The 21,556-nt window shown below is 40.3% G+C and overlaps 2 protein-coding genes across 2 annotated transcripts in view; one reads left to right on the top strand and one right to left on the bottom strand.

The window, feature by feature from the left end:
- Window positions 1-735: 735 nt before the first annotated feature.
- On the bottom strand, window positions 736-16,528 carry ppp2r3c (protein phosphatase 2, regulatory subunit B'', gamma). Its single transcript, XM_036593208.1, has 13 exons — window positions 16,317-16,528; window positions 13,564-13,688; window positions 12,245-12,349; window positions 10,500-10,612; window positions 10,307-10,404; window positions 8,486-8,556; window positions 8,200-8,332; window positions 7,881-7,936; window positions 6,009-6,084; window positions 5,761-5,897; window positions 4,670-4,807; window positions 2,345-2,404; window positions 736-1,211 (listed from the first exon to the last, which is right to left on the bottom strand). Exons 1-13 carry the CDS (start codon window positions 16,381-16,383, stop codon window positions 1,020-1,022), a joined length of 1,371 nt encoding a protein of 456 aa, XP_036449101.1. The 5' UTR covers window positions 16,384-16,528; the 3' UTR covers window positions 736-1,019.
- A 1,769-nt stretch (window positions 16,529-18,297) lies between these two features.
- Window positions 18,298-21,556, top strand: part of LOC118823765 (protein only RNase P catalytic subunit) — a 61,569-nt gene continuing 58,310 nt past the window's right edge. The window contains exons 1-2 of the mRNA XM_036593562.1: window positions 18,298-18,369; window positions 20,045-21,028. Coding sequence (XP_036449455.1) covers window positions 20,091-21,028 — 938 coding nt within the window. The 5' untranslated portion in view covers window positions 18,298-18,369; window positions 20,045-20,090. The remainder of the gene's footprint in view (window positions 18,370-20,044; window positions 21,029-21,556) is intronic.

Raw genomic sequence — 21,556 nt, 5'->3', positions numbered from 1 at the left:
GCAGAGGTGGGACTAGTTTTCCTGAGGGAAGAATTTGTAGTAATTCGGTACCAACACAACAAATAAAACCATTTTAGTGAGGTTTTGTTATGACAGTGATGAGACACGTTAAACTGCAGCAACAAATCTACTGCCTTTAATAACACTGATAAATCACTATCAGTGATCAGAATCAGTTATAAAGCCCCCCAAAAATGGTATCAACATAGACTGAGAGCACTATTAGACTCTTATAAAATTGGAGAGGAGGTAAAACACCTCGGAGGAACATTTTCCTGAAGGGCAGCACTTATAAGTCTATATGACACCTACATAAGCTTTTGAAACCTGACATAAAGCTACATAACATTTTTATAAAGGTTTATTCCAACATATCATATTTTTCCTTAAAAAAGCTGCTTTTGTCCATTTCACCTCAGTAAGTGTCGTGACAACTGACGCTTGTTGGAATAAGTCTTTATAAATGTCCATACAAGTTTGTTTCTTGATGAAAGGTTTGTGTGACCTTATGAACGCCGTCCTTCTGTAAAGTTTTACCCACCTTAGCTGCATGAATGTGTACTGACTATAAGCATTTCGGGGTTTGGAAATGATCCCACTGCTTAAAAACAACATTTCCATTTTCTTTTTCAGTTTAAAAGGAAACTTTACCTTTCTGTTCAATGTGAACGTTGCAGTGATGTGGCTCTGTTTTGTACATTTTTCTGTGTACAGACATAAAACGAAAGGGACAGCTGACGTGACGTGACTGCTTTAATATATTTACACCTCTCAAAAATTAATATTGCTTTAAAAAAGCTGTATAACTTATTTATGTACAAGGACTTCACTGAGGTGAAGAGCTACTCTTTTTATATGATTTAGGCTGGAAAAAGTCATTTTTTCTTATCTAATATTGGTTAATAAACTTTTGAATGCAGATTAAAGCTGCTTCTGTGTATTGCTTGACTGCAGGAATGGTTTTTCTTTGTCCAGCGTACCGCGGTCACTCCCACAGCAGAGTGGGCTCAGCAGGAGCATCATGTGTCCTCTAAATCAGCTGAAACGTTTTCACTGTCATTGGTCACCAGCACTTCTCTGTTTTCATACGTCCAGAAGCCGTTGAGGTCGATGAGGATGCTGGTGACCGTATCCCCCTGACCGCTGTTCACCAGGTCCTGCAGTGTGATCTTGTAGGGATCTTTGGGCTTCACCATGTCGAAGATTTCATCCTGGAAAACATTAGATGTAGACATAGTGGTCACAATTTGCCTGTGAATTTAAAGGGGTACTTCACTGATTTTTCAAAAATTCTGTATAATTAAATGGTTAAGCTGTAAACAGAGTCGTTCAGAGTGGTTTGGTGTGAAACGCTCTGTTCTAGATAAACTTACTGAGTCAGAATTGTTCACAGTGGTGGTGATAGGAACCAGATGTCCACCTCTAAAAGCTCCCTCACAGACAGTAATTACAGAAAATGGTTATGAATTCACTGCCTGATGACTGAGACTCTGTTTTATGATAGTTTTGAGAAGATTTTGGCTTTAAACTCCATTCATGGTGGAGGGATACATAATATGCAGGCTGTTGTGAGGCAAAATAGTCCCCAAAGAAAACTTATTATTTCAGATTTTCCACTATTTTCCATCATCAACATTCCATATAAACTCAGAAGACTCGTGTAGGTTCACTGGTGCTTCTGGATAGTAAATAAAATGTCTATATTTGTGTTGTAGTCATGGCGACCCCTGGTTCCTATCACCACCACTGTAAAGACATCTGAACCATTTCACACCAAACCTCTCTAAATCACTCTGTTTACATCTCACACACTGAAATATGCAGAATGTTTCAAAAACTGGTGGGATTTATCAACTTAATCTCCATCAGCCACATCTGCAGTGTACAGTCGATTATCACAGTCACAGAACGAAAACCCCTCGACTCATAGCACATAGAAGTTAATGAATTTTATCAGTAAATGTCTTTGGGATTTTTTTGTAGATACACTTTAATCAATTCTTCGGTCAAAGGGTCAAATACGTGTACGTATTAATTACACTGTAAATCTGTATAACTAGGCGGGATAACTAGACAGGACTAGTTTTCCAGAGGGAAGAATACAGAAAGTGAAAGTGACCGGGACTACTTTTTTTCTGTATCCCCCAGAGTTGTAAAGTTCGATAAACCCTTATGAGAACAGTTTTGGTCAGACGTCCTCTCAGTCTGTCTCATCTTAACATTTACAGGGTTAGAGTGGAACGACTGTAGATCCACATTCATGAGCAAAATGTGTAAAAATGTTAAAACATCCTCTACGGACAACACACTCCTGCACATTCTAATACATGATTACAGTTTATACCTTGACGTCCTGAAAGGACACAGGTTCCTGTCCGTGGATCTTCATCTGCTCCTGAATGGCCTGAACACAGATAAACGATTTAAGCCTTTGTACCTCATTCAGAATTAAAAAACAAAGAGAAGTATGTCGGCGTTTCTCCCCCAACTCTGACTGACTTACTCAGTCAGCAAGACATGTTTGGTGTCTGAAGGCGGCTTCTTTAGTTTTAGCACTGGAGGCTAATGTAGCTCACAAGCAATGGAAGCTTATTAACCAATTAGCATGGTGCTAACTGCAGGCCTACATCATCACACCCACCTCAAACCGTGTGGAGCTGTTCAGTGTCTCTAATCGTCTTGATTGTGGGGTTTCTGACACCGTATGACTCACTGTTCTCTATAAACTGGACTAAATGATCCAACTGTATCTGCCAAATACTATAAATGCACAATGTAAAAGTGCTAAAGGACAATTTTCTACTGTTTTACTTCTTAAAGGGAGAGTTTAGATTTTTACGGCGCTCTGCTGGTGACATCCTGTATAAATAAAAATAATGCGTGGCCACGACTTAGTAAGGCATGGGAACAAGATAATTAAGTCATGGCCACAACTTAGTAAGGCATGGGAACAGGATAATTGTCACGCATCCACCGAGCTCTAGGGTGGATTCGGACTCAATCTCCCAGAATCCTCTGGGAGATCACCTGACTCCTCAAGTGACTCCGCGCTCCTATCAGCGCTCTAGATCTCCCGAATACTGATGGGAAGCACCTGTGTTATTTGTCATATGACATACTTAGTTTAGTATTTAAGCCCAGGCTTTAGCTCAGAATAGTTGCGAGGTACTGTATCCACTTTTGCGATCTACTGAGCGGTCATTTCTTGGAATTTATTTTGTGTGTGATCTTTGTCTTTCGTTTTCTCGACTTTGCCTTTTTGCTCTGCCCTTTGGATTTGTTTGCCTGATTTCGGATTACTGTTTTTGACTCATTGCCTGTATCTTCGACCACGCTGTTGCCTGTCCCCTTCTTGAACTGGATGTATTGTCAGATGTATGTTTGTGTGTATTTTCTAAGCCCTTTGGATTCGACCCCTGCCTGTTTTGTGACGACAACTTTGAACTGTGATTCTCTCAGTAAAGCCCCTTCTGTATTTTACATCTGCGAGCGTCTGAATCTGTTTGGCACGTTACAATAATTAAGTTGTGGCCACAACTTAGTAAGGCATGGGAACAGGATAATTAAGTTGTGGCCACAACTTAGTAAGGCAAGGGAAAGAGATCCTAATGCGAGGCCTTGACTTAGTAAGGCATGGGAACAAGATCCTAATAAGTGGCCACAACTTAGTAAGGCATGGGAAAGAGATCCTAATGCGAGGCCTTGACTTAGTAAGGCATGGGAACAAGATAATTAAGTCATGGCCACAACTTAGTATGGCATGGGAACAAGATAATAAGTCGTGGCCACAACTTAGAGAGGCATGGGAAAGAGATCCTAATGCGTGGCCACAACTTAGTAAGGCATGGGAACAAAATCCTAATGCATGGCCACAACTTAGTAAGGCACGGGAACAAAATCCTAATGCATGGCCACAACTTAGTAAGGCATGGGAACAAAATCCTAATGCGTGGCCACAACTTAGTAAGGCATGGGAACAAAATCCTAATGCATGGCCACAACTTAGTAAGGCATGGGAACAAGATAATTAAGTCGTGGCCACAACTTAGTATGGCATGGGAACAAGATAATTAAGTCATGGCCACAACTTAGAAAGGCATGGGAAAGAGATCCTAATGTGAGGCCTTGACTTAGTAAGGCATGGGAACAAGATAATTAAGTCATGGCCACAACTTAAAGAGGCATGGGAAAGAGATCCTAATGTGTGGCCACAACTTAGTAAGGCATGGGAACAAGATCCTAATGCGTGGCCACAACTTAGTAAGGCATGGGAACAAAATCCTAATGCATGGCCACAACTTAGTAAGGCATGGAAACAAGATCCTAATGCGTGGCCACAACTTAGTAAGGCATGGAAACAAGATAATTAAGTCGTGGCCACAACTTAGCAAGGCATGGGAACGAGATCTTAATGCATGGCGACGACTTAGTAAGGCGTAGGAACGAGATCAAGCCTGACTAAGTCGTCGCCACGCATTAGGATCTTGTTCCCACGTGTTAATACAGGGCTTATTTTTATTTGTACAGGATGTCACCAGCAGGGTCCGTAAATTTTGGCCAAACGATCGATTTAAAATATGCCTCACAAATCAAGGCAACAAAACCCGACCCTGCTGAACAGAACACGGTGAACTCCAGTGTAATATTTTCATAAAAACTCCTTCTTTACCCTGAAAAAGTAGTTGAGAGCGAAGACGTTGAGGTAGCCTTTGTTTTCCATGTCCAGCAGTTTGAAGATGTACTGCAGCGCTGCAGGTTCCTTCCTGTTCTCCAGAGCCAGCACGAAGTCCAGATACGTCTTATAGTCCTGAGACAGGAGCGTTTCCATTACACACGTTATAAAAGAAGGGAAAAAATAAAAAAAATTATAAATAAATAAATAAATACTGTCACTCACATTAAAAGCAAATCAAAACTTAAGAAGCCTTTATTTATTTTTCTGCTAAGCACCACAAAAAAGCCTCCTATATCTGATACATTTAAACAGAATGGTAACACTTTCCTGAAGGGTGTCTACATAACACATTCATAACATCTCACATAAACACTTTATAACATGTTAATGAGTATACATGTTTTACATGATATTAATATGGAAAAATATGTAATTTTACTGAGATACATTTTTTTCCAAAATAAAAGTCCCCATTTTTTATTTTGAATAAGTATATTATTTTCAGTAAAACATAATTTCTGGACAGACAAAATAAAAATGACCTCACTTTATCCCTTTGGTCATTAAGTGCTTTTACACTCAGGAATGTTTCATATATACTTTCGCGCATGCGGGTCATTTCAGGACGCCGGTTCGTTCACATTAATGACAGATTTGAATCAGTTACATAAACGAGTGTGAACCATCACGTCAGAGAGATCGGATTTGAGCATAAAATCGGATTTGAGCAGGGAGGCTTGTAATGTGAACGTAGCCAAAGTGACTCAGGTTGGATTTGAAAAGATCAGATTTGTGTCCACACAGCTCTGAAAACATCAGATCCGAGTCACATTAGGGCAAAAAATCGGATTTGTGCCACTTCAACCTGGTAATGTGAACGTAGCCAATGTTGCTATGAGAGCACGTGAAGATGACCCAAAGCAATTAAATATCCGTGTTACATTTTCCCGTGTTAGTCCGAGTCCCACTCTGCCCTACTTGTTAAAGAGATTCAGTAATATAATTATTTCAGCCCATTAAATGCTTAGCTTTGTTTTTATTCATCACTAATACTACAAATAAGAGGGAATAGTGACATTTTTTACCATTTCACCATCATAGGTCAGACACTCCTGGTAGACCCGGTCCAGAAAGACGCTGGTTAACGTTCCTGTGCCGTAACGGGACAGTTCCTCTTTACTCAGCATTCCATTATGATCCTTATCGAGGTTGAGATACTGACCTGCGCAGGAAGACGACAACTTCACGACTTTAGTGCCAGCAGATGTTTATGTGGTCTGAAATAATTACTGAAGTCATTGAGACAGACTGTAGGACTGACTGAGCAGCTCACCGTAAACCCGGAGTGCAGAGGGAGCCGAGAACCAGTTGGATTCCTGACTCTCTTTGGACAGATCCTCATCTCTCAGCTGCAAAACAATTCAGGATTTTATAGCAACAGGAAATGGAGGCACTGGTTACACAGCAGTAGAACATAGACAATAAAAACAGTACATCACTTCACTTTCTCAAGCACAGCTTTGAAGAACCTTTAAAAAGTCAATAAAAAATGTAAAAATGAAAATGAATTTATCCTCAATGACCTCATAGATTTTTATACTGTACACACACACACACACACACACATACATACACACACACACATATATATATATATATGAATAAAGTTCTGTGCAAAAGCCTTAGGAAGCCATGAAAATTGCTTAAGACTATTTATCAGTAAGTGTGTTTCTGTCACCAAAACCACTATATAACATTACAATAGATACAAATAAACAATAATAAAAGTAAATAAACCAATAAAAAACAAGAATGTTCTGTTATTAAAAATTTCAAAGGCCCATATTCTGCATATTTGTTGTATTTTATTTTTTCCCCTCTGAACTTAAATTTGTATGATTTTATACACCAAAAAGTCGTAATTAATTTTTGACCATTTTTTAGCTTCTTATCTCCTAATTAAACAGCCCATTTTTCTTACTGTTCCTTTAAAACTGTAAATGAGACTGTAAATATATGTAAATGATCTCTGTTCTGACTGGCTGTCCTATATTGTGCCTCAATCAAATCAGCAGCTTAAACACTCCTTATAATTTCAGAATGAGTGGGCAGGGCTAAACTGCTGTAGGCTGAATGGCCAGACATATGTAATAGGTACTTGTATAAGTACTTGTTTCCATGACAACACAAACACATTAAGCTCTGCCGATAAACAGTGCTACATATAAATTTCTAATTTCTGCACAGCACTCTCTCTCTCCCTCTCTCTCACTCACACACACACATACATACATATTCATATTCTGACCACCTCCTTGTTTCTACGCTCATCCTCTTATCAGCTCCACTTACTATATAGGTGCACTTTGTAGTTCTACAGTTACAGACTGTAGTCCATCTGTTTCTCTGATACTTTGTTAGCCCCCTTTTACCCTGTTCTTCAGTGGTCAGGACCCCCATGGACCCTCACAGAGCAGGTACTATTTGGGTGGTGGATCATTCTCAGCACTGCAGTAACACTGACGTGGTGGTAGTGTGTTAGTGTGTGTTGTGCTGGTCTGAGTGGGTCAGACACAGCAGTGCTGCTGGAGTTTTTAAACACCTCAGTGTCACTGCTGGACTGAGAATAGTCCACCAACCAAAATATCCAGCCACAGCATCCTGTGGTTAGCGTCCTGTGAGCAGTGTCTGGTGGGCAGCATCCTGTGACAACTGATGAAGGACTAGAGGATGACCAACACAAACTGTGTAGCAGCAGATGAGCTACTGTCTCTGACTTTACATCTACAAGTTGGACTGACAAGGTAGGAGTGTCTAATAGAGTGGACAGTGAGTGGACACAGTGGTTAAAAACTCCAGCAGCACTGCTGTGTCTGATCCACTCAGACCAGCACAACACACACTAACACACTACCACCACGTCAGTGTTACTGCAGTGCTGAGAATGATCCACCACCCAAATAGTACCTGCTCTGTGAGGGTCCATGGGGGTCCTGACCACTGAAGAACAGGGTAAAAGGGGACTAACAAAGTATCAGAGAAACAGATGGACTACAGTCTGTAACTGTAGAACTACAAAGTGCACCTATATAGTAAGTGGAGCTGATAAAATGGACAATGAGCATAGAAACAAAGAGGGGGTCATAATGTTATGCCTGATCAGTGTATATACGCATGTGGACATATATGCACACTTATACACTACCTCAAGCAGATCATCCAGGAAACTACAAGCCAAGATGTCCTGAATCTTAATTTTCCCTGAAAAATACGTACAAAACATGTCAAATGGGGGACAAAAGTGGATTCTTTCCTAATTAATTAATTAAATTATTTTATAATAATTATTATTAATTATTATTTTAAGTAAATAATTAGGTTGGTGTCTCTTCTGGTGAAACAGAAGTGTCACGGATTCGCCAGAGGTGACACCAACCTAATTAATTACTTAAAATAATGGTTTGGATAGAAGTAACGATGCAGAAATGAACGCAGCACGTGCACGAGGACTGTAAAAATCACACCTGTGCGAAGAGGATCGAGGAAGAAGAAGAACTTGCGAACAGCAGTGCAGACATAAAAAGAGTAGAAGGATTTCTCCAGGCCGTCGAGCTGAGGCAGAGTGGGAATTAGCTCCAGGATGTAGTTCTCCAAGTCCTTAAAGACAGGAAAAAAAAAAAGCAGGCATTGTTAGGCCATCTGGACGCTGAATGCCATCGTAAACTCTGTCCACAGAGCTGAGGGTAGTTTTGTTATACAGACAATGGCAACACAGCAGTGAACCTCTGTACACAGAACAATGTCACTCACAGACTCTCGGAGGTAGCCCTGCCCCGCCACGTCGTACAGACTCAGCCCGATCCTCGTCTGGTGCAGCCAGACTGACCAGAGAACAGGAGAGAAAATCAAACGAAACATTAAAATCAATACAGAAACATCTCACAATGTGTCTTTGCTATTTAGCTTTAACTTATATTTACCCATCATATTTACCTTCTATTTTAGATTTTCATAAAATTTGTATTGCTCTTTTTTATTGTGTTTTGACTTTTATTTTTATTATTTCATTGTAAAGCACTTCAAGCTGCTGTGTGTATTAAATCTGCTCTATGAATAAAATTCAAAATAACCACAAGAAAGTACCAAAATATATAAAAAAGTGCTGGAGTGAAAACCGGACTCACAAAAGTGTCTTAAGAAAGAAAACTTTCTCAAGTGTGTTTTTTCTTAACTTCATTTTTAAGAAAAAAGTGATGAGAAATTGTTATTCTTCATATATACTTCAAATAACTTCTTAAGAGTTCTCTTATTTTCTTTTCTTAACAATTTTCTTAAAAATAATTCTAAGAACGAGTGTTTTTCTTGAAAATATTATGTTCTTAAATGTTTTCTTAATCTTACAACAGACTGACACTCGTCTCAGGCTGTGAGAGTCGAGCTCCACTCACTCCTGTCTCTCTGTGGATCATTCTGATCATCATTCTCACTGTCTGTGAAACTTCATGCCCTCTTTGAATGGGGGGAGATGGAGCCCCCGATAGCCGTGTGGACGACCCTGCCTGAGATTCTCCTTCAACAACACAGACAGACAGTTTCCTCCGAGTCCGTCTGGCTCTTTATTCTAGATAAACACAGTTTCCTGCTCAGCCGTTTCTTATCCTAATAACAGGCTGGTGCTGATGTGCAGGAGAGACAGGGAGACTGAGTGTTTCTTTATGGGTGAATCGATATGAAAGTAGAACTCCACCAACTCAACACCCCTCATTTAACACGAGGAGGTGCTGCTTCCCTTCGCAAAGCCTTTGGCCACAATATTGACCTTCCCTGGTATTAATGCCGCTTTAATGTCATAATTTTACGATTTTATTATTGAAAAATTATGATTTTTTTTAATATTACGAATTTTTTATCTAAATATTACAACTTTTTCTCAAAATATTACTTTTGTTTTCTTAAAATATTACAACTTTATCTAAATATTACAACTTTTTCTCAAAATATCATTACATACGACTTTTTACTCAAAATATTATGACTTTATTCTCGAAATATTATGACTTTTTTCCTTGAAATATTACGAGATTTTTTCTCAAAATATTATGACTTTTTTCTCAAAATATTACAACTTTTTTTCTCAAAATATCATACCATACGACTTTTTACTCAAAATATTATGACTTTATTCTTGAAATATTATGTTTTTTTCTAAATATTACGACCTTTTTCTCTCAAAATATTACGACCTTTTTCTCTCAAAATATTACAACTTTTTTTCTCAAAATATTATGACTTTTCTCCCTCAAAATATCTCGAAATATCATACCGTACGACTTTTTACTCAAAATATTACGACTTTATTCTCGAAGTCTACTATTTTTATTTTTATTAACAGTGGCCCTAAAATGCTGTCATAGAAAACAGACTCGAGGCACGACAGCCGTGCTCTCAAATTTTTTTGGTGGCCATGTTCAGACGAAAGCCCAAACGTAAAAGGCTCTCGTTTGTCTTGTCAACATCAACACAAACAGATTTGCCTTCATATTTACAGCAAACTCAAGCTTACAGTACAGTTCAGTCACTGAGTCTGTAAAAGATCAACCCGAGAGCAGATTCTACAGAATAAGAGCGCACCTTTTCTCATGACATAGTTAAAGAACTGCATAATTGATATCCGTCCATATGGGTCGTTGTGAAGCAGCTTGGCGTAGACTCTGGCAGTGAAGAACAGCCTGCGGAACAGAAAGGAGGAGAGAAGGAGAACCGGACTGAGTCTGAGACTCCATTATTACTCAGAAACAGCAGATTTCGCAGCTTTTCTACTTACTTGCACTTAGCACCAGCTTTTTCTCCGACCTTCAGGAAACTCTCATAGCTTATCATGGCTTCATCACCTGTGGTAGGAGGAACCTGATGCTTGTCAAGAAGAAACCACAGATTCTAAGAGGAAAAAATACAAAATTAGAAAAAATGAAAAATGACTTTAACTAAATAAATAAATAAATACACAAATAATATAAATAAATAAGAATCTGCATGGAAATAAAAACATACAGACAACGTTGGAAAAGTGTGTGCAGAACATTGAGTCCATTTACATGCACTCAATAATCCGATCATAATTGGATTTCTGCAGTTATCTGATTATTCAAATGATCATGTAAACAGCTCACTCTTAGATCAGAGTAAGGTCTAGAAATCCGATGAAGAAATCTGATGAAGAGGCTGGATTTTAGCTCAGTAATCAGATTTCTCAGTGCATGTAAACTCTTACTCTGATTTTTTTTCGGATTTCTCAGTCTGTGCATGCACAAAAACAGACAGCGGTACTGGAAATAAGTGAGCAGCGTCGCCACGAGACGCAGCAAAACACTTTTGGAATGACATTGAAACCAAATACATGCTTGACAAAATGAAGGATTTAAATATTCATCATCTTCTAAATGATGTATGTTCATAATACCCCATTTCCAAAAAAGTTGGGACGCTGTGCAAAATGTAAATAAAAACAAAATGCAATGATGTGCAAATCATTTAAACCCTATATTTTATTGAAAATAGTACAAAGACAACATATAAAATGTTGAAACTGAGAAATTTTATTGTTTTTATAGGTGAAGTGGAAAAGTGTCCTGTGGTCCGACCAATCAACATCTGAGATTCTTTTTGGAAATCATGGACGCTGTGTCCTCAGGGCTAAAGACCACTCAGCTTGTTATCAGTGCACAGTTCAAAAGCCAGTATTCATGATGGTCTAGGGGTGCATTAGTGCACATGGCATGGGTGACGTGCACATCTGTGAAGGCACCATTAATGCTGAATGATATATACATGTTTTGGCAACATGTGCTGCCATCCAGACGACGTCTTTTTCAGGGAAGGCCTTGATTATTTCAGCAAGATGATGCCAAACCACATTCTGCATGTATTACAGCAGCATTGCTCCGTATTAAAAGAGTCCGGGTGCTAAACTGACCTGCCTGCAGTCCAGATCTGTCACCACTGAAAACAACTGGTGCATTATGAAATGAAAAATACGACAAAGGAGCCCCTGAACTGATGAGCAGCTGAAATTCTGTATCAATCAAAAACAGGAAAACATTTCACTTTCAGAACTACAGCAGTGTCTCCTCAGTTCACAAACACTTAGAGTGTTTTTTAAAGAAGAGGTGATGAAACACATGTTTTTGTTGTTGGCATCAAATTCAAAATGGGCATATATTTAAAAAAAACAAAAAAAACAATAAAATTTCTCAGTTTCAACATCTGATATATTGTCTTTGTACCATTTTCCTTTAAAAAATATGGTTTACATGATTTGCAGAACATTGCATCCTATTTTATTTACACTCTGCACAGCGTCCCAAATTTTTTGGAAATGGGATTGTATTTTCAGGTAAAGTGGCATGATTTAAGCCTTATGATGTTTGAGTTTTACATTATGTTTACATCACGTTTTATTCTGTGAGTTTATTTTGTGGTTGCAAAGCAGAAATCCGATTACTGCCTGACTCATGTAGACCTGGAGTTTCCCCATTATCTGATTACTCAAGCGCACACTCATGATCTCACTTGTAATTCCTCGTTGTCGAGGAGTTCGCGGCTCTTCCTCTGCAGAAACACCGCCCGAGACTCTTCTCTCAGTTTTTGCAGCAGAACTTCGTCCTCGGCTGGAAGCTGTTAGGAAAGTTGCAAATGCTGTTTCTGAATGTCCATCATTCAGCTCTGTGACTTAAGCAGTAAAACAGGAGGTGGAGTGTTTTGGTGAGTAAGATCGCAGCTGTGATTTGGGGTTTTGTCTCACAAAACAAGCTTCAGCTTCATAAAACCTAAGAAATGCAGCCACGATTAACTCATTTTATGACATCAACTTCGGGAACACTTTACTACAGGGTTCTGTTCATAAGGCTACATGACACCTACATTAGCTTGTCATGGCAACTCACATAACCCGACATAAACGTGTATAAAGGATTATCATCTGTCATAAAGGCTAACTACCTTTAATCAAAACTGGTAAATATAGCCTTTATAGCAAATGATGGAATAAGAATTTATACACACTTATGTACGGTTATGTCAGTTGTCATGACAAGCTTATGTAGGTCTTTTTCTGTTAACACAGGTTTAGATATTTAATCTAAAGGTTTAGATTAATCCTCGTGTGAGTACACGAAAGCGTGATATTACAGACAACTGCATGAAACATGAGTAGAGTGTGTATATTATATATATATATATATATATATATATATATATATATATATACACAAAAAAACCTGTTGTCAGAAGAAAACCTTGTATCATTTTTTTAGTTTTTGACATAAATTGAAAATGCCTGTTGTCCTTTATATTGTGTGTAAATTCCATGATGAATGAACTGAAAGAAATGACCCGAAATTACTTGGAAAGATGTCTGGTTCCATTGACTTACATTAAAAGTAAAGTAGGTTTTTTCCTTCTCCCGTTAAGTTACCTTTTTGGAGGTATGAGGTTTTCTTCCAACAACAGTGATGACAGCAATTTGCCAAATAAAAAAAGAAAAAAAGTATTTTTAAAAGGACTGGCAGGCCAGGGCAGAAGTCTGACGTTTATGTCTGACGTCTCCACCAGGTCAGCCCTGACTGGTCCAAGAGCTGTTCTCGAGTTTAACCTGACCTAGCAGCAGGTTAGGCATGCAGCATAAGTTGCCATGGCGATGTATACTGGTAAAAAGTGATCCTTCATCAATGAGACAGCGAGCAAGACCTCCTACTTCACGAAACAGATCCTGCAGATCATCTCAGCCACAATGTTATTCACCATAACAAACAACCTCGAGTGTTCTGCTGCTTTTATACTACAGTTTTACAAAGTAAAGAAAAAAGCAGAGCGAGATTTGGGTCCCTCACCCTGTAGTAGAAGCGCGGGATGTGTCTGAATGTGCCGTCTGTCTCGCCCCCTCCTTTCCATTCAGTGTAATATTTAGTGAAGAGCTCCGTCTCCTCTGCTTTCTTCTCCTCTTCACTCCTGTCGTCTGCAAGACAAAGGTCAATTTCACATTTTACAACTTTTGAGAAAGATTTTAACAAGAAACCTTCTGTCTGTCTTTACGTTACACCTCTTAAACCACTTAGATAAGAGTTAAAGAGCCCATATCACAGAAAAATTGATCTTCCAGAGTTTGATAACATATGTTCTTAGTAAAAAAATGGTTCTATATGCAACCATGAATACTCAAAGAACCCTTTGCATGATTAAAGGGTTCTCTGCATCATAAATGGGTTCTTCAGATTGACTGAAAATGTGTATGAATGTGCCATAAATGGTTCTATATATAACGTTTTTGAAAAGGGTTCTATATAGCACCCAAAAGAACACTTTTTGGTGCTATATAGAACCATATACAACACAACACATTCTCCATCAATGTGAAGAATCCTTTTATGATGCAAAGAACCCTTTAATTATGTAAAGGGCTCTTGAGTCTTCAGGGTTCGATACAGAAGTATTTTCTTTACTAAAGAACCCTTGAAGAACCATCTTTACTGTTCGCTCTCCAGGCCTATATATGGAAACCAATCAGCAGAAACAGCACATTTTCAATTTTTTGGTTTTGTGATGTCACATTGCATTTCTGCTTATTCCGTCTATGGCAGTTTAGCCCCGCCCCATCGTGCTGAAGTTATAAGGAATGTTTCAGTCTGGAGTGCTTTTTAAATGAGGCACAATACAGGACAGCCAATCAGTACAGAGCTCATTTACATATATTAGTCCTAAAGGAACAGCAACAACAACAGCCTGTTAAATTGAGTTTGAAAAATGTTACACAGATCAGGCATAACATTCTGACCACCTCCTTGTTTCTACACTCATTGTCCATTTTATCAGCTCCACTTACTATATAGGTGCACTTTGTAGTTCTACAGTTACAGACTGTAGTCCATCTGTTTCTCTGATACTTTGTTAGACCCCTTTTACCCTGTTCTTCAGTGGTCAGGACCCCCATGGACCCTCACAGAGCAGGTGTTATTTGGGTGGTGGATCATTCTCAGCAATGCAGTAACACTGACGTGGTGGTGGTGTGTGTTGTGCTGGTCTGAGTGGATCAGACACAGCAGTGCTGCTGGAGTTTTTAGACACTGTGTCCACTCACTGTCCACTCTATTAGACGCACCTGTGTTGTTGGTCCGCCTTGTAGATGTAAAGTCAGAGATGCTCATCTGCTGCTGTTTAGTATGTGCTAATCATCCTCTAGTCCTTCATCAGTGGTTGCAGGACGCTGCCCACAGGACACTGTTGGCTGGATATTTGGTGGACTATTCTCAGTCCAGCAGTGACACTGATCCACTCAGACCAGCACAACACACACTAACGCACCACCATCACATCAGTGTTACTGCAGTGCTGAGGATGACCCACCACCCAAATAGTACCTGCTCTGTGAGGGTCCATGGGGGTCCTGACCACTGAAGAACAGGGTAAAAGGGGGCTAACAAAGTATCAGAGAAACAGATGGACTACAGTCTGTAACTGTAGAACTACAAAGTGCACCTATATAGTAAGTGGAGCTGATAAAATGGACAATGAGAGTAGAAACAAGGAGGCGGTCAGAACGTTATGCCTGATTTGTGTATCATTAAACCAAGATGTAGACTGAACTGTTGTGAGCTCATATCAACACACTTGACTTGTTTTCAGCTCAGATTCTGAACAATAAGACCTAGCTGTGAACCTAAATGCAAGATTTGTGTTGATACTAGTTTAATAACAAAGTTAGCATCTTAAAACCCTTTAATATTTTACAAAGCGTAAAAATACTCATAAAAGATTTAAAGTGGAACTCCACCGATTTTTCAAAAATTCTGCATGATTAACTGGTTAAGATGTAAACAGAGCGGTTCAGAGTGGTTTGGTGTGAAACGCTCTGTTCTAGTGAAACTTACAGAGTCAGAACTCTTCACAGTGGTGGTGATAGGAACCAGACGTCCACCTCTACAGTAAATGGTTATGAATTTACTGCCTGATGACTGAGACACTGTTTCTCGATAATTCTGTGATACAGTTTTGGCTTGAAATATATTTGACTCCATACATTTTAAGCCAAATGTATGGATTAAAATACATGCAGGGCGCTGTGAGGCAAAATAGTCCCATATATTTATATTATATTTTCCATATAAACTCAGAAGACTCGTGTAGGTTTACTGGTGGTTCTGGATAGTAAATAAAATGTCTATATTTGTGTTGTAGTCATGGCGACCCCTGGTTCCTATCACCACCACTGTAAAGACATCTGAACCATTTCACACCAAACCACTCTGAATCGCTCTGTTTACACCTCACACACTGACTTACGCTGAAATGTAGAAAGATTAGTGGATTTTCCCTTTGGCTACGTATCAGGAGCCTGAATATGATGTATGCACTGCCCAAATCTTAACTAAAACAGAGTTAGGGGAGTTTCGTTAGCTTGGTTAGCTACATGCTATCTGCTACCATGTAAACACTGGAAACAAACACGGTCCTATTAAACCTAGTTGGCCTTACATTCTCACAAACCCAGAGAAAGGTGAGTGAAAACACTTCTGTTTTATTAATCCAGACTAAACTCAGCAAACTAATCCAACTTCAACGTTAACAGCGCTTCACTGAGACACTGAACCTGTTTTAGCAGAGGCCAGTCTTCTCCTCAGGATCTCCTTCCAGTATGCGGTCCTGTCGTTCGCCATATTCAGCTACTCAATCAGTAACAAAAATCCGACAAAACGAAATAAAACAATGTAAAAATTAAAGTTTATTTGCTCCATAAACGCCAGACTTATGGCCACTTAACCTAAGCTAACTACCCTAGCTAGGTTAGCAGCCGGGCTCCTCTCAGACTAATGACGTTGCAGCCTGCGGCCGGCTTTAAAGGGGAACTCCACCGATTTTTCAACATTTCTGAAGTATTCAGTGGTTGAGATGTAAACAGAGTCGTTCAGAGTGGTTTGGTGTGAAACGCTCTGTTCTAGAGAAACTTACCGAGTCAGAACTGTTCACAGTGGTGGTGATAGGAACCAGACGTCCACCTCTAAAAGCTCCCTCACAGAAAGTTACTACATGAAATGGTTGGAAGATATATTCAGGTTGTTGTGGGTCAAAATAGTCTCCAAAGATTTTTTTTTTTCAGATTTATCACTATTTTACCAGCATTAACCTTCTATATAAAACTCAAAAGACTCGTGTAGGTTCACTGGTGGTTTTGGATAGTAAATAAAATGTCTATATTTGTGCTGTAGTCATGGTGACCTCTGGTTCCTATCACCACCACTGTAAAATCTGAAAGCAACCATTTCACACCAAACCACTCTCAACAACTGATTTTTTCAGAAATTTTGAATAATTGGTGGAGTGGCCCTTTAACCCCTGTCAGACACTTTCAGACCCTTTCACCGCCCCCCCCCAATCCCTACGTAGTGCACTATAGATGTCATGCAATAACGACTACTGCACCCAAATAACGCTTTATATGACCAGTATAAAGCCATATATGTTCAGCCATAAGCTGCTCTACTCTTTTATTTGATGCCTTGTGCATTAAGTAAGTGTGGAAGTGACCTGTACAGTGTACTGTACAGGAGGCCTATATAGCCAAAGACGTTTTATTTACAGCATGTACAGGTATTATAAATATACACAGATCAGGCACAACATTCTGACCACCTCCTTATTTCTACACTCATTGTCCATTTTATCAGCTCCACTTACTATATAGGTGCACTTTGTAGTTCTACAGTTACAGACTGTAGTCCATCTGTTTCTCTGATACTTTGTTAGACCCCTTTTACCCTGTTCTTCAGTGGTCAGGACCCCCATGGACCCTCACAGAGCAGGTACTATTTGGGTGGTGGATCATTCTCAGCACTGCAGTAACACTGACGTGGTGGTGGTGTGTTAGTGTGTGTTGTGCTGGTCTGAGTGGATCAGACACAGCAGTGCTTCTGGAGTTTTTAAACACTGTGTCCACTCACTGTCCACTCTATTAGACACTCCTACCTTGTCAGTCCACCTTGCAGACGAAAGGTCATCTGCTGCTGCACAGTTTGTGTTGGTCATCCTCTAGTCCTTCATCAGTGGTCACAGGACGCTGCCCACAGGACGCTGTTGGCTGGATATTTTTGGTTGGTGGACTATTCTCAGTCCAGCAGCGACACTGAGGTGTTTAAAAACTCCAGCAGCACTGTGATACAGATAAACAATAAAAAACAAAATGATATACTAAAACGAATACTCAGGTCACCACAGAGCAGACTGCAGTCTCCATGTGTGAGTGTGTGTGCAGGTTCTGCAGCTAGTAAAAAGTGTATCACCTTCATTTACTAAAGAAAATCCTCAGATCTTAAAGTTTTGCAGGCTGGTGTCCATATCGCAACCATATCTATGGGTCATATTTAAGGTCTGAAAAATAAAAGAAACATAGATTCTGAAAAAACTACTAAAAAGCCTGATTATTTGTAGGTGATAAAGAGGTCGTAAAATTGGAAAAGATTACTTACGACTGTTTTTGACACGTTAAACCACACAAACGTTGTAGATGACCCTCGGGTGAGAAATGAAGAAAAATGAAGGGTATTTGCCCTTTAAGTGCAGCGTTTCGCACTCCAGACGGTGGGGGCGGCAGAGCGTAATGACATCACAGCGGAGGCGAAGAAGAGCGGAGCTGCATGCTGATGACTGTGAGTTTGTTTCTCGGTTTCTGATTAAATTTGTTATTAATATTATTGTTATTACTATTATTCAGTCTTCAAAGCGCGCTTCAGTAAAGAGGGGCAGCTCGGTGATCGAGCAGTGTTCGGTCTCAGTGCTGACGTCACGCTTTCTGACGCGTGAAGTGCACATTTGCAGAAAAATGAGAGACATATTTTGAATAATTTCAAATTATTAGTTAACAGTGTTTACTTACTTAAATGTTTGAGCTTCTCAGAAATGGCACATTTCTATGATCTCTTAAATGGCCATACTGTATCTACTTATCCATTTACTTTAAAGTAACTTGTCTTTTGACACTGACCTGCAGCTGCTTCCACTCACTGGCCACTTTATTAGAAACACCTACCTTGTGCTTCCACTCACTGGCCACTTTATTAGAAACACCTACCTTGTGCTTCCACTCACTGGCCACTTTATTAGAAACCCTGACCTTGTGCTTCCACTCACTGGCCACTTTATTAGAAACACCTACCTTGTGCTTCCACTCACTGGCCACTTTATTAGAAACCCTGACCTTGTGCTTCCACTCACTGGCCACTTTATTAGAAACACCTACCTTGTGCTTCCACTCACTGGCCACTTTATTAGAAACCCTGACCTTGTGCTTCCACTAACTGGCCACTTTATTAGAAACACCTACCTTGTGCTTCCACCCACTGGCCACTTTATTAGAAACACCGACCTTGCGCTTCCACTCACTGGCCTCTCTATTAGAAACACCGACCTTGCGCTTCCACTAACTGGCCACTTTATTAGAAACACCGACTTTGCGCTTCCACTCACTGGCCACTTTATTAGAAACCCTGACCTTGTGCTTCCACTCACTGGCCACTTTATTAGAAACACCGATCTTGTGCTTCCATTAACTGGCCACTTTATTAGAAACACAGATCTTGTGCTTCCACTCACTGGCCACTTTATTAGAAACACCGACCTTGCGCTTCCACTAACTGGCCACATTATTCGAAACTCAGACCTTGTGCTTCCATTAACTGGCCACTTTATTAGAAACACCTGCCTTGTGCTTCCACTAACTGGCCTCTGTATTAGAAACACCTACCTTGTGCTTCCACTCACTGGCCACTTTATTAGAAACACTGACCTTGTGCTTCCACTAACTGGCCACTTTATTAGAAACTGCGGTCAGAAACTGCCCATTGATGACTAACACAAACTGTGCATCAATAGCTGAGCTGCAGTCTGTAAGTGTACACCAGTGAGGTGGAGCTGCAGGAGAAGGGTTTCTGATAAAGTGGCCAGGGATTGAATGTGTTACATAACAGTCTTGTGCAAAACTTTGGTCAAATGACATTATTGTTTTTATTATTGTTGAAGTGTAAATAAGTTTACAGCCTGTACAGAGAACGCACTTCTGCACACTTTAATGCACAACCGCTGTTTCTCTGTGGAATTTAACGCACTGGGAAAACATTAAATGTGCCAAAAACTGCACATTAAGTTTATTTTCCCTGATATGTTAAACTCAGCAAATAAACAAAAATTGTGCCCTAAAATTTGCTTCAACCAAGCATGTAGTTTGACTGGAGGTGTTTAAACCTTTGCATGCGACTGTATGTATTCATTTGCAGTAGTCTAGTTAAATGCCAGGTTGATTCTAATAGTGTGTCTGGTTTCCTGCAGAGAAAGACTTCCGCTCCAGGCACTGGAGCTTATCCGTGGATGCAGGATGGGATCTTTTGCTTTTACAAAGTATCTGCGCCTGTTATTTGGCCACCAGCTTCCTCGTCAGAGTGTTCCTGTTGTTCTGCAACGGAAAAATCACCCGAACGTTCAGCTTTACTGCACCAATAAAGAGAAAAGACTGCCTGAAGCAAACAGCAGAAGATCTAATCAAAGAGAGAAACCTGCGTTTCCAAAGTCAGTGTTTGCTGCTGGCACTGCCAAGAGGACGGCGGACTTTTTAAAGAGAAGAGCAGGAACAGATCCCGAACAGGCCGGCAGTTTAGCGCGAGACAGAGCGTCCTTCCTACAGAAGATACCTGAGGGACCGCTGAGTGCTCCAGAGTGGAGGAAGCTCAAAGACAGCTCGTCCAGACCGGAGCGCTTCGAGGTGAGGATGATGGAGTTAATGCTGGCTGCAGCGGCCGACGTTAACATTGCCAAATCTCTTCTGGCCTATGTTGCTATGGAGAAGGGGGCGGTGCCATACATGCTCCTGCTGAGGTACCTCGCCCTTTGCGTGTCCGGCGGCCACCACTCAGAAGTGCTGGACACGTATGATGTCATGAGGACGTGCTTTAAAACTCTGGACTCTGGTGCGTACAGCCTGCTCGTCAAAGGCTTCAGTCAAACCGAGCGCTGGAGGGAGGCCTTAGTGATGCTGGAGGAAATGAAAAAAGTCATCACGCCCTCACCTCGTAACTATGGCGACGCTATCGCCGGGGCTTTTCTCCATGGCGACAGTGAGACAGGTTGGATGCTCTATAGTGAGCTTCTGAAGCTGGGCCTGACGCCTAATCAGGACACCTGGCAGTGCCTGTTCGAAAATGCCGGCACCGAACATCAACACAGAGACAGACTCGTCGACATCCTGACCTACATGAGAGAGAACCAGGTGTATCCTGAGGAGCCGCTGGCCCAAAGCATCAAAGCCTGGTTTGAAAGGTGAAGATCACAGCCTAATTTCTTACTTTTTTAAAGGAATGCTTCACCAAAAAATCTAATTGCACAGTTTACCCCCCCCCACCCCAAATGTAGTCAGTCAGCTGAGACGTTTGAAATTTGCTCCTGTCGTTTCAGCACTGAAGCTACGAGGCTAATGCAATAGCAGTCTATATCATAGACGTCCATTACTGTTACATTAGCCTCGTAGCTCCAGTGCTGAAACTGATGAAGCAAACTTCAGACACCATTTGATTTTTTGGTGAACTATTCCTTTAAAAATACATGAAGGGAAATCTTACTCAGTGCACTTTGTAGTTCTACAGTTACAGACTGTAGTCCATCTGTTTCTCTGATACTTTGTTAGCCCCCTTTTACCCTGTTCTTCAGTGGTCAGGACCCCCATGGACCCTCACAGAGCAGGTACTATTTGGGTGGTGGGTCATTCTCAGCACTGCAGTAACACTGACGTGGTGGTGAATTAGTGTGTGTTAGGTTTTTTAAATATTTAATTTATAACGTAATGTTGAT

The sequence above is a fragment of the Colossoma macropomum genome, unplaced genomic scaffold (assembly GCF_904425465.1).
Source record: "Colossoma macropomum unplaced genomic scaffold, Colossoma_macropomum, whole genome shotgun sequence".
Classification (NCBI taxonomy): domain Eukaryota; kingdom Metazoa; phylum Chordata; class Actinopteri; order Characiformes; family Serrasalmidae; genus Colossoma; species Colossoma macropomum.
Note: the sequence above shows the minus strand (reverse complement) of the source record. Positions and strands in the feature narration are given on the sequence as shown.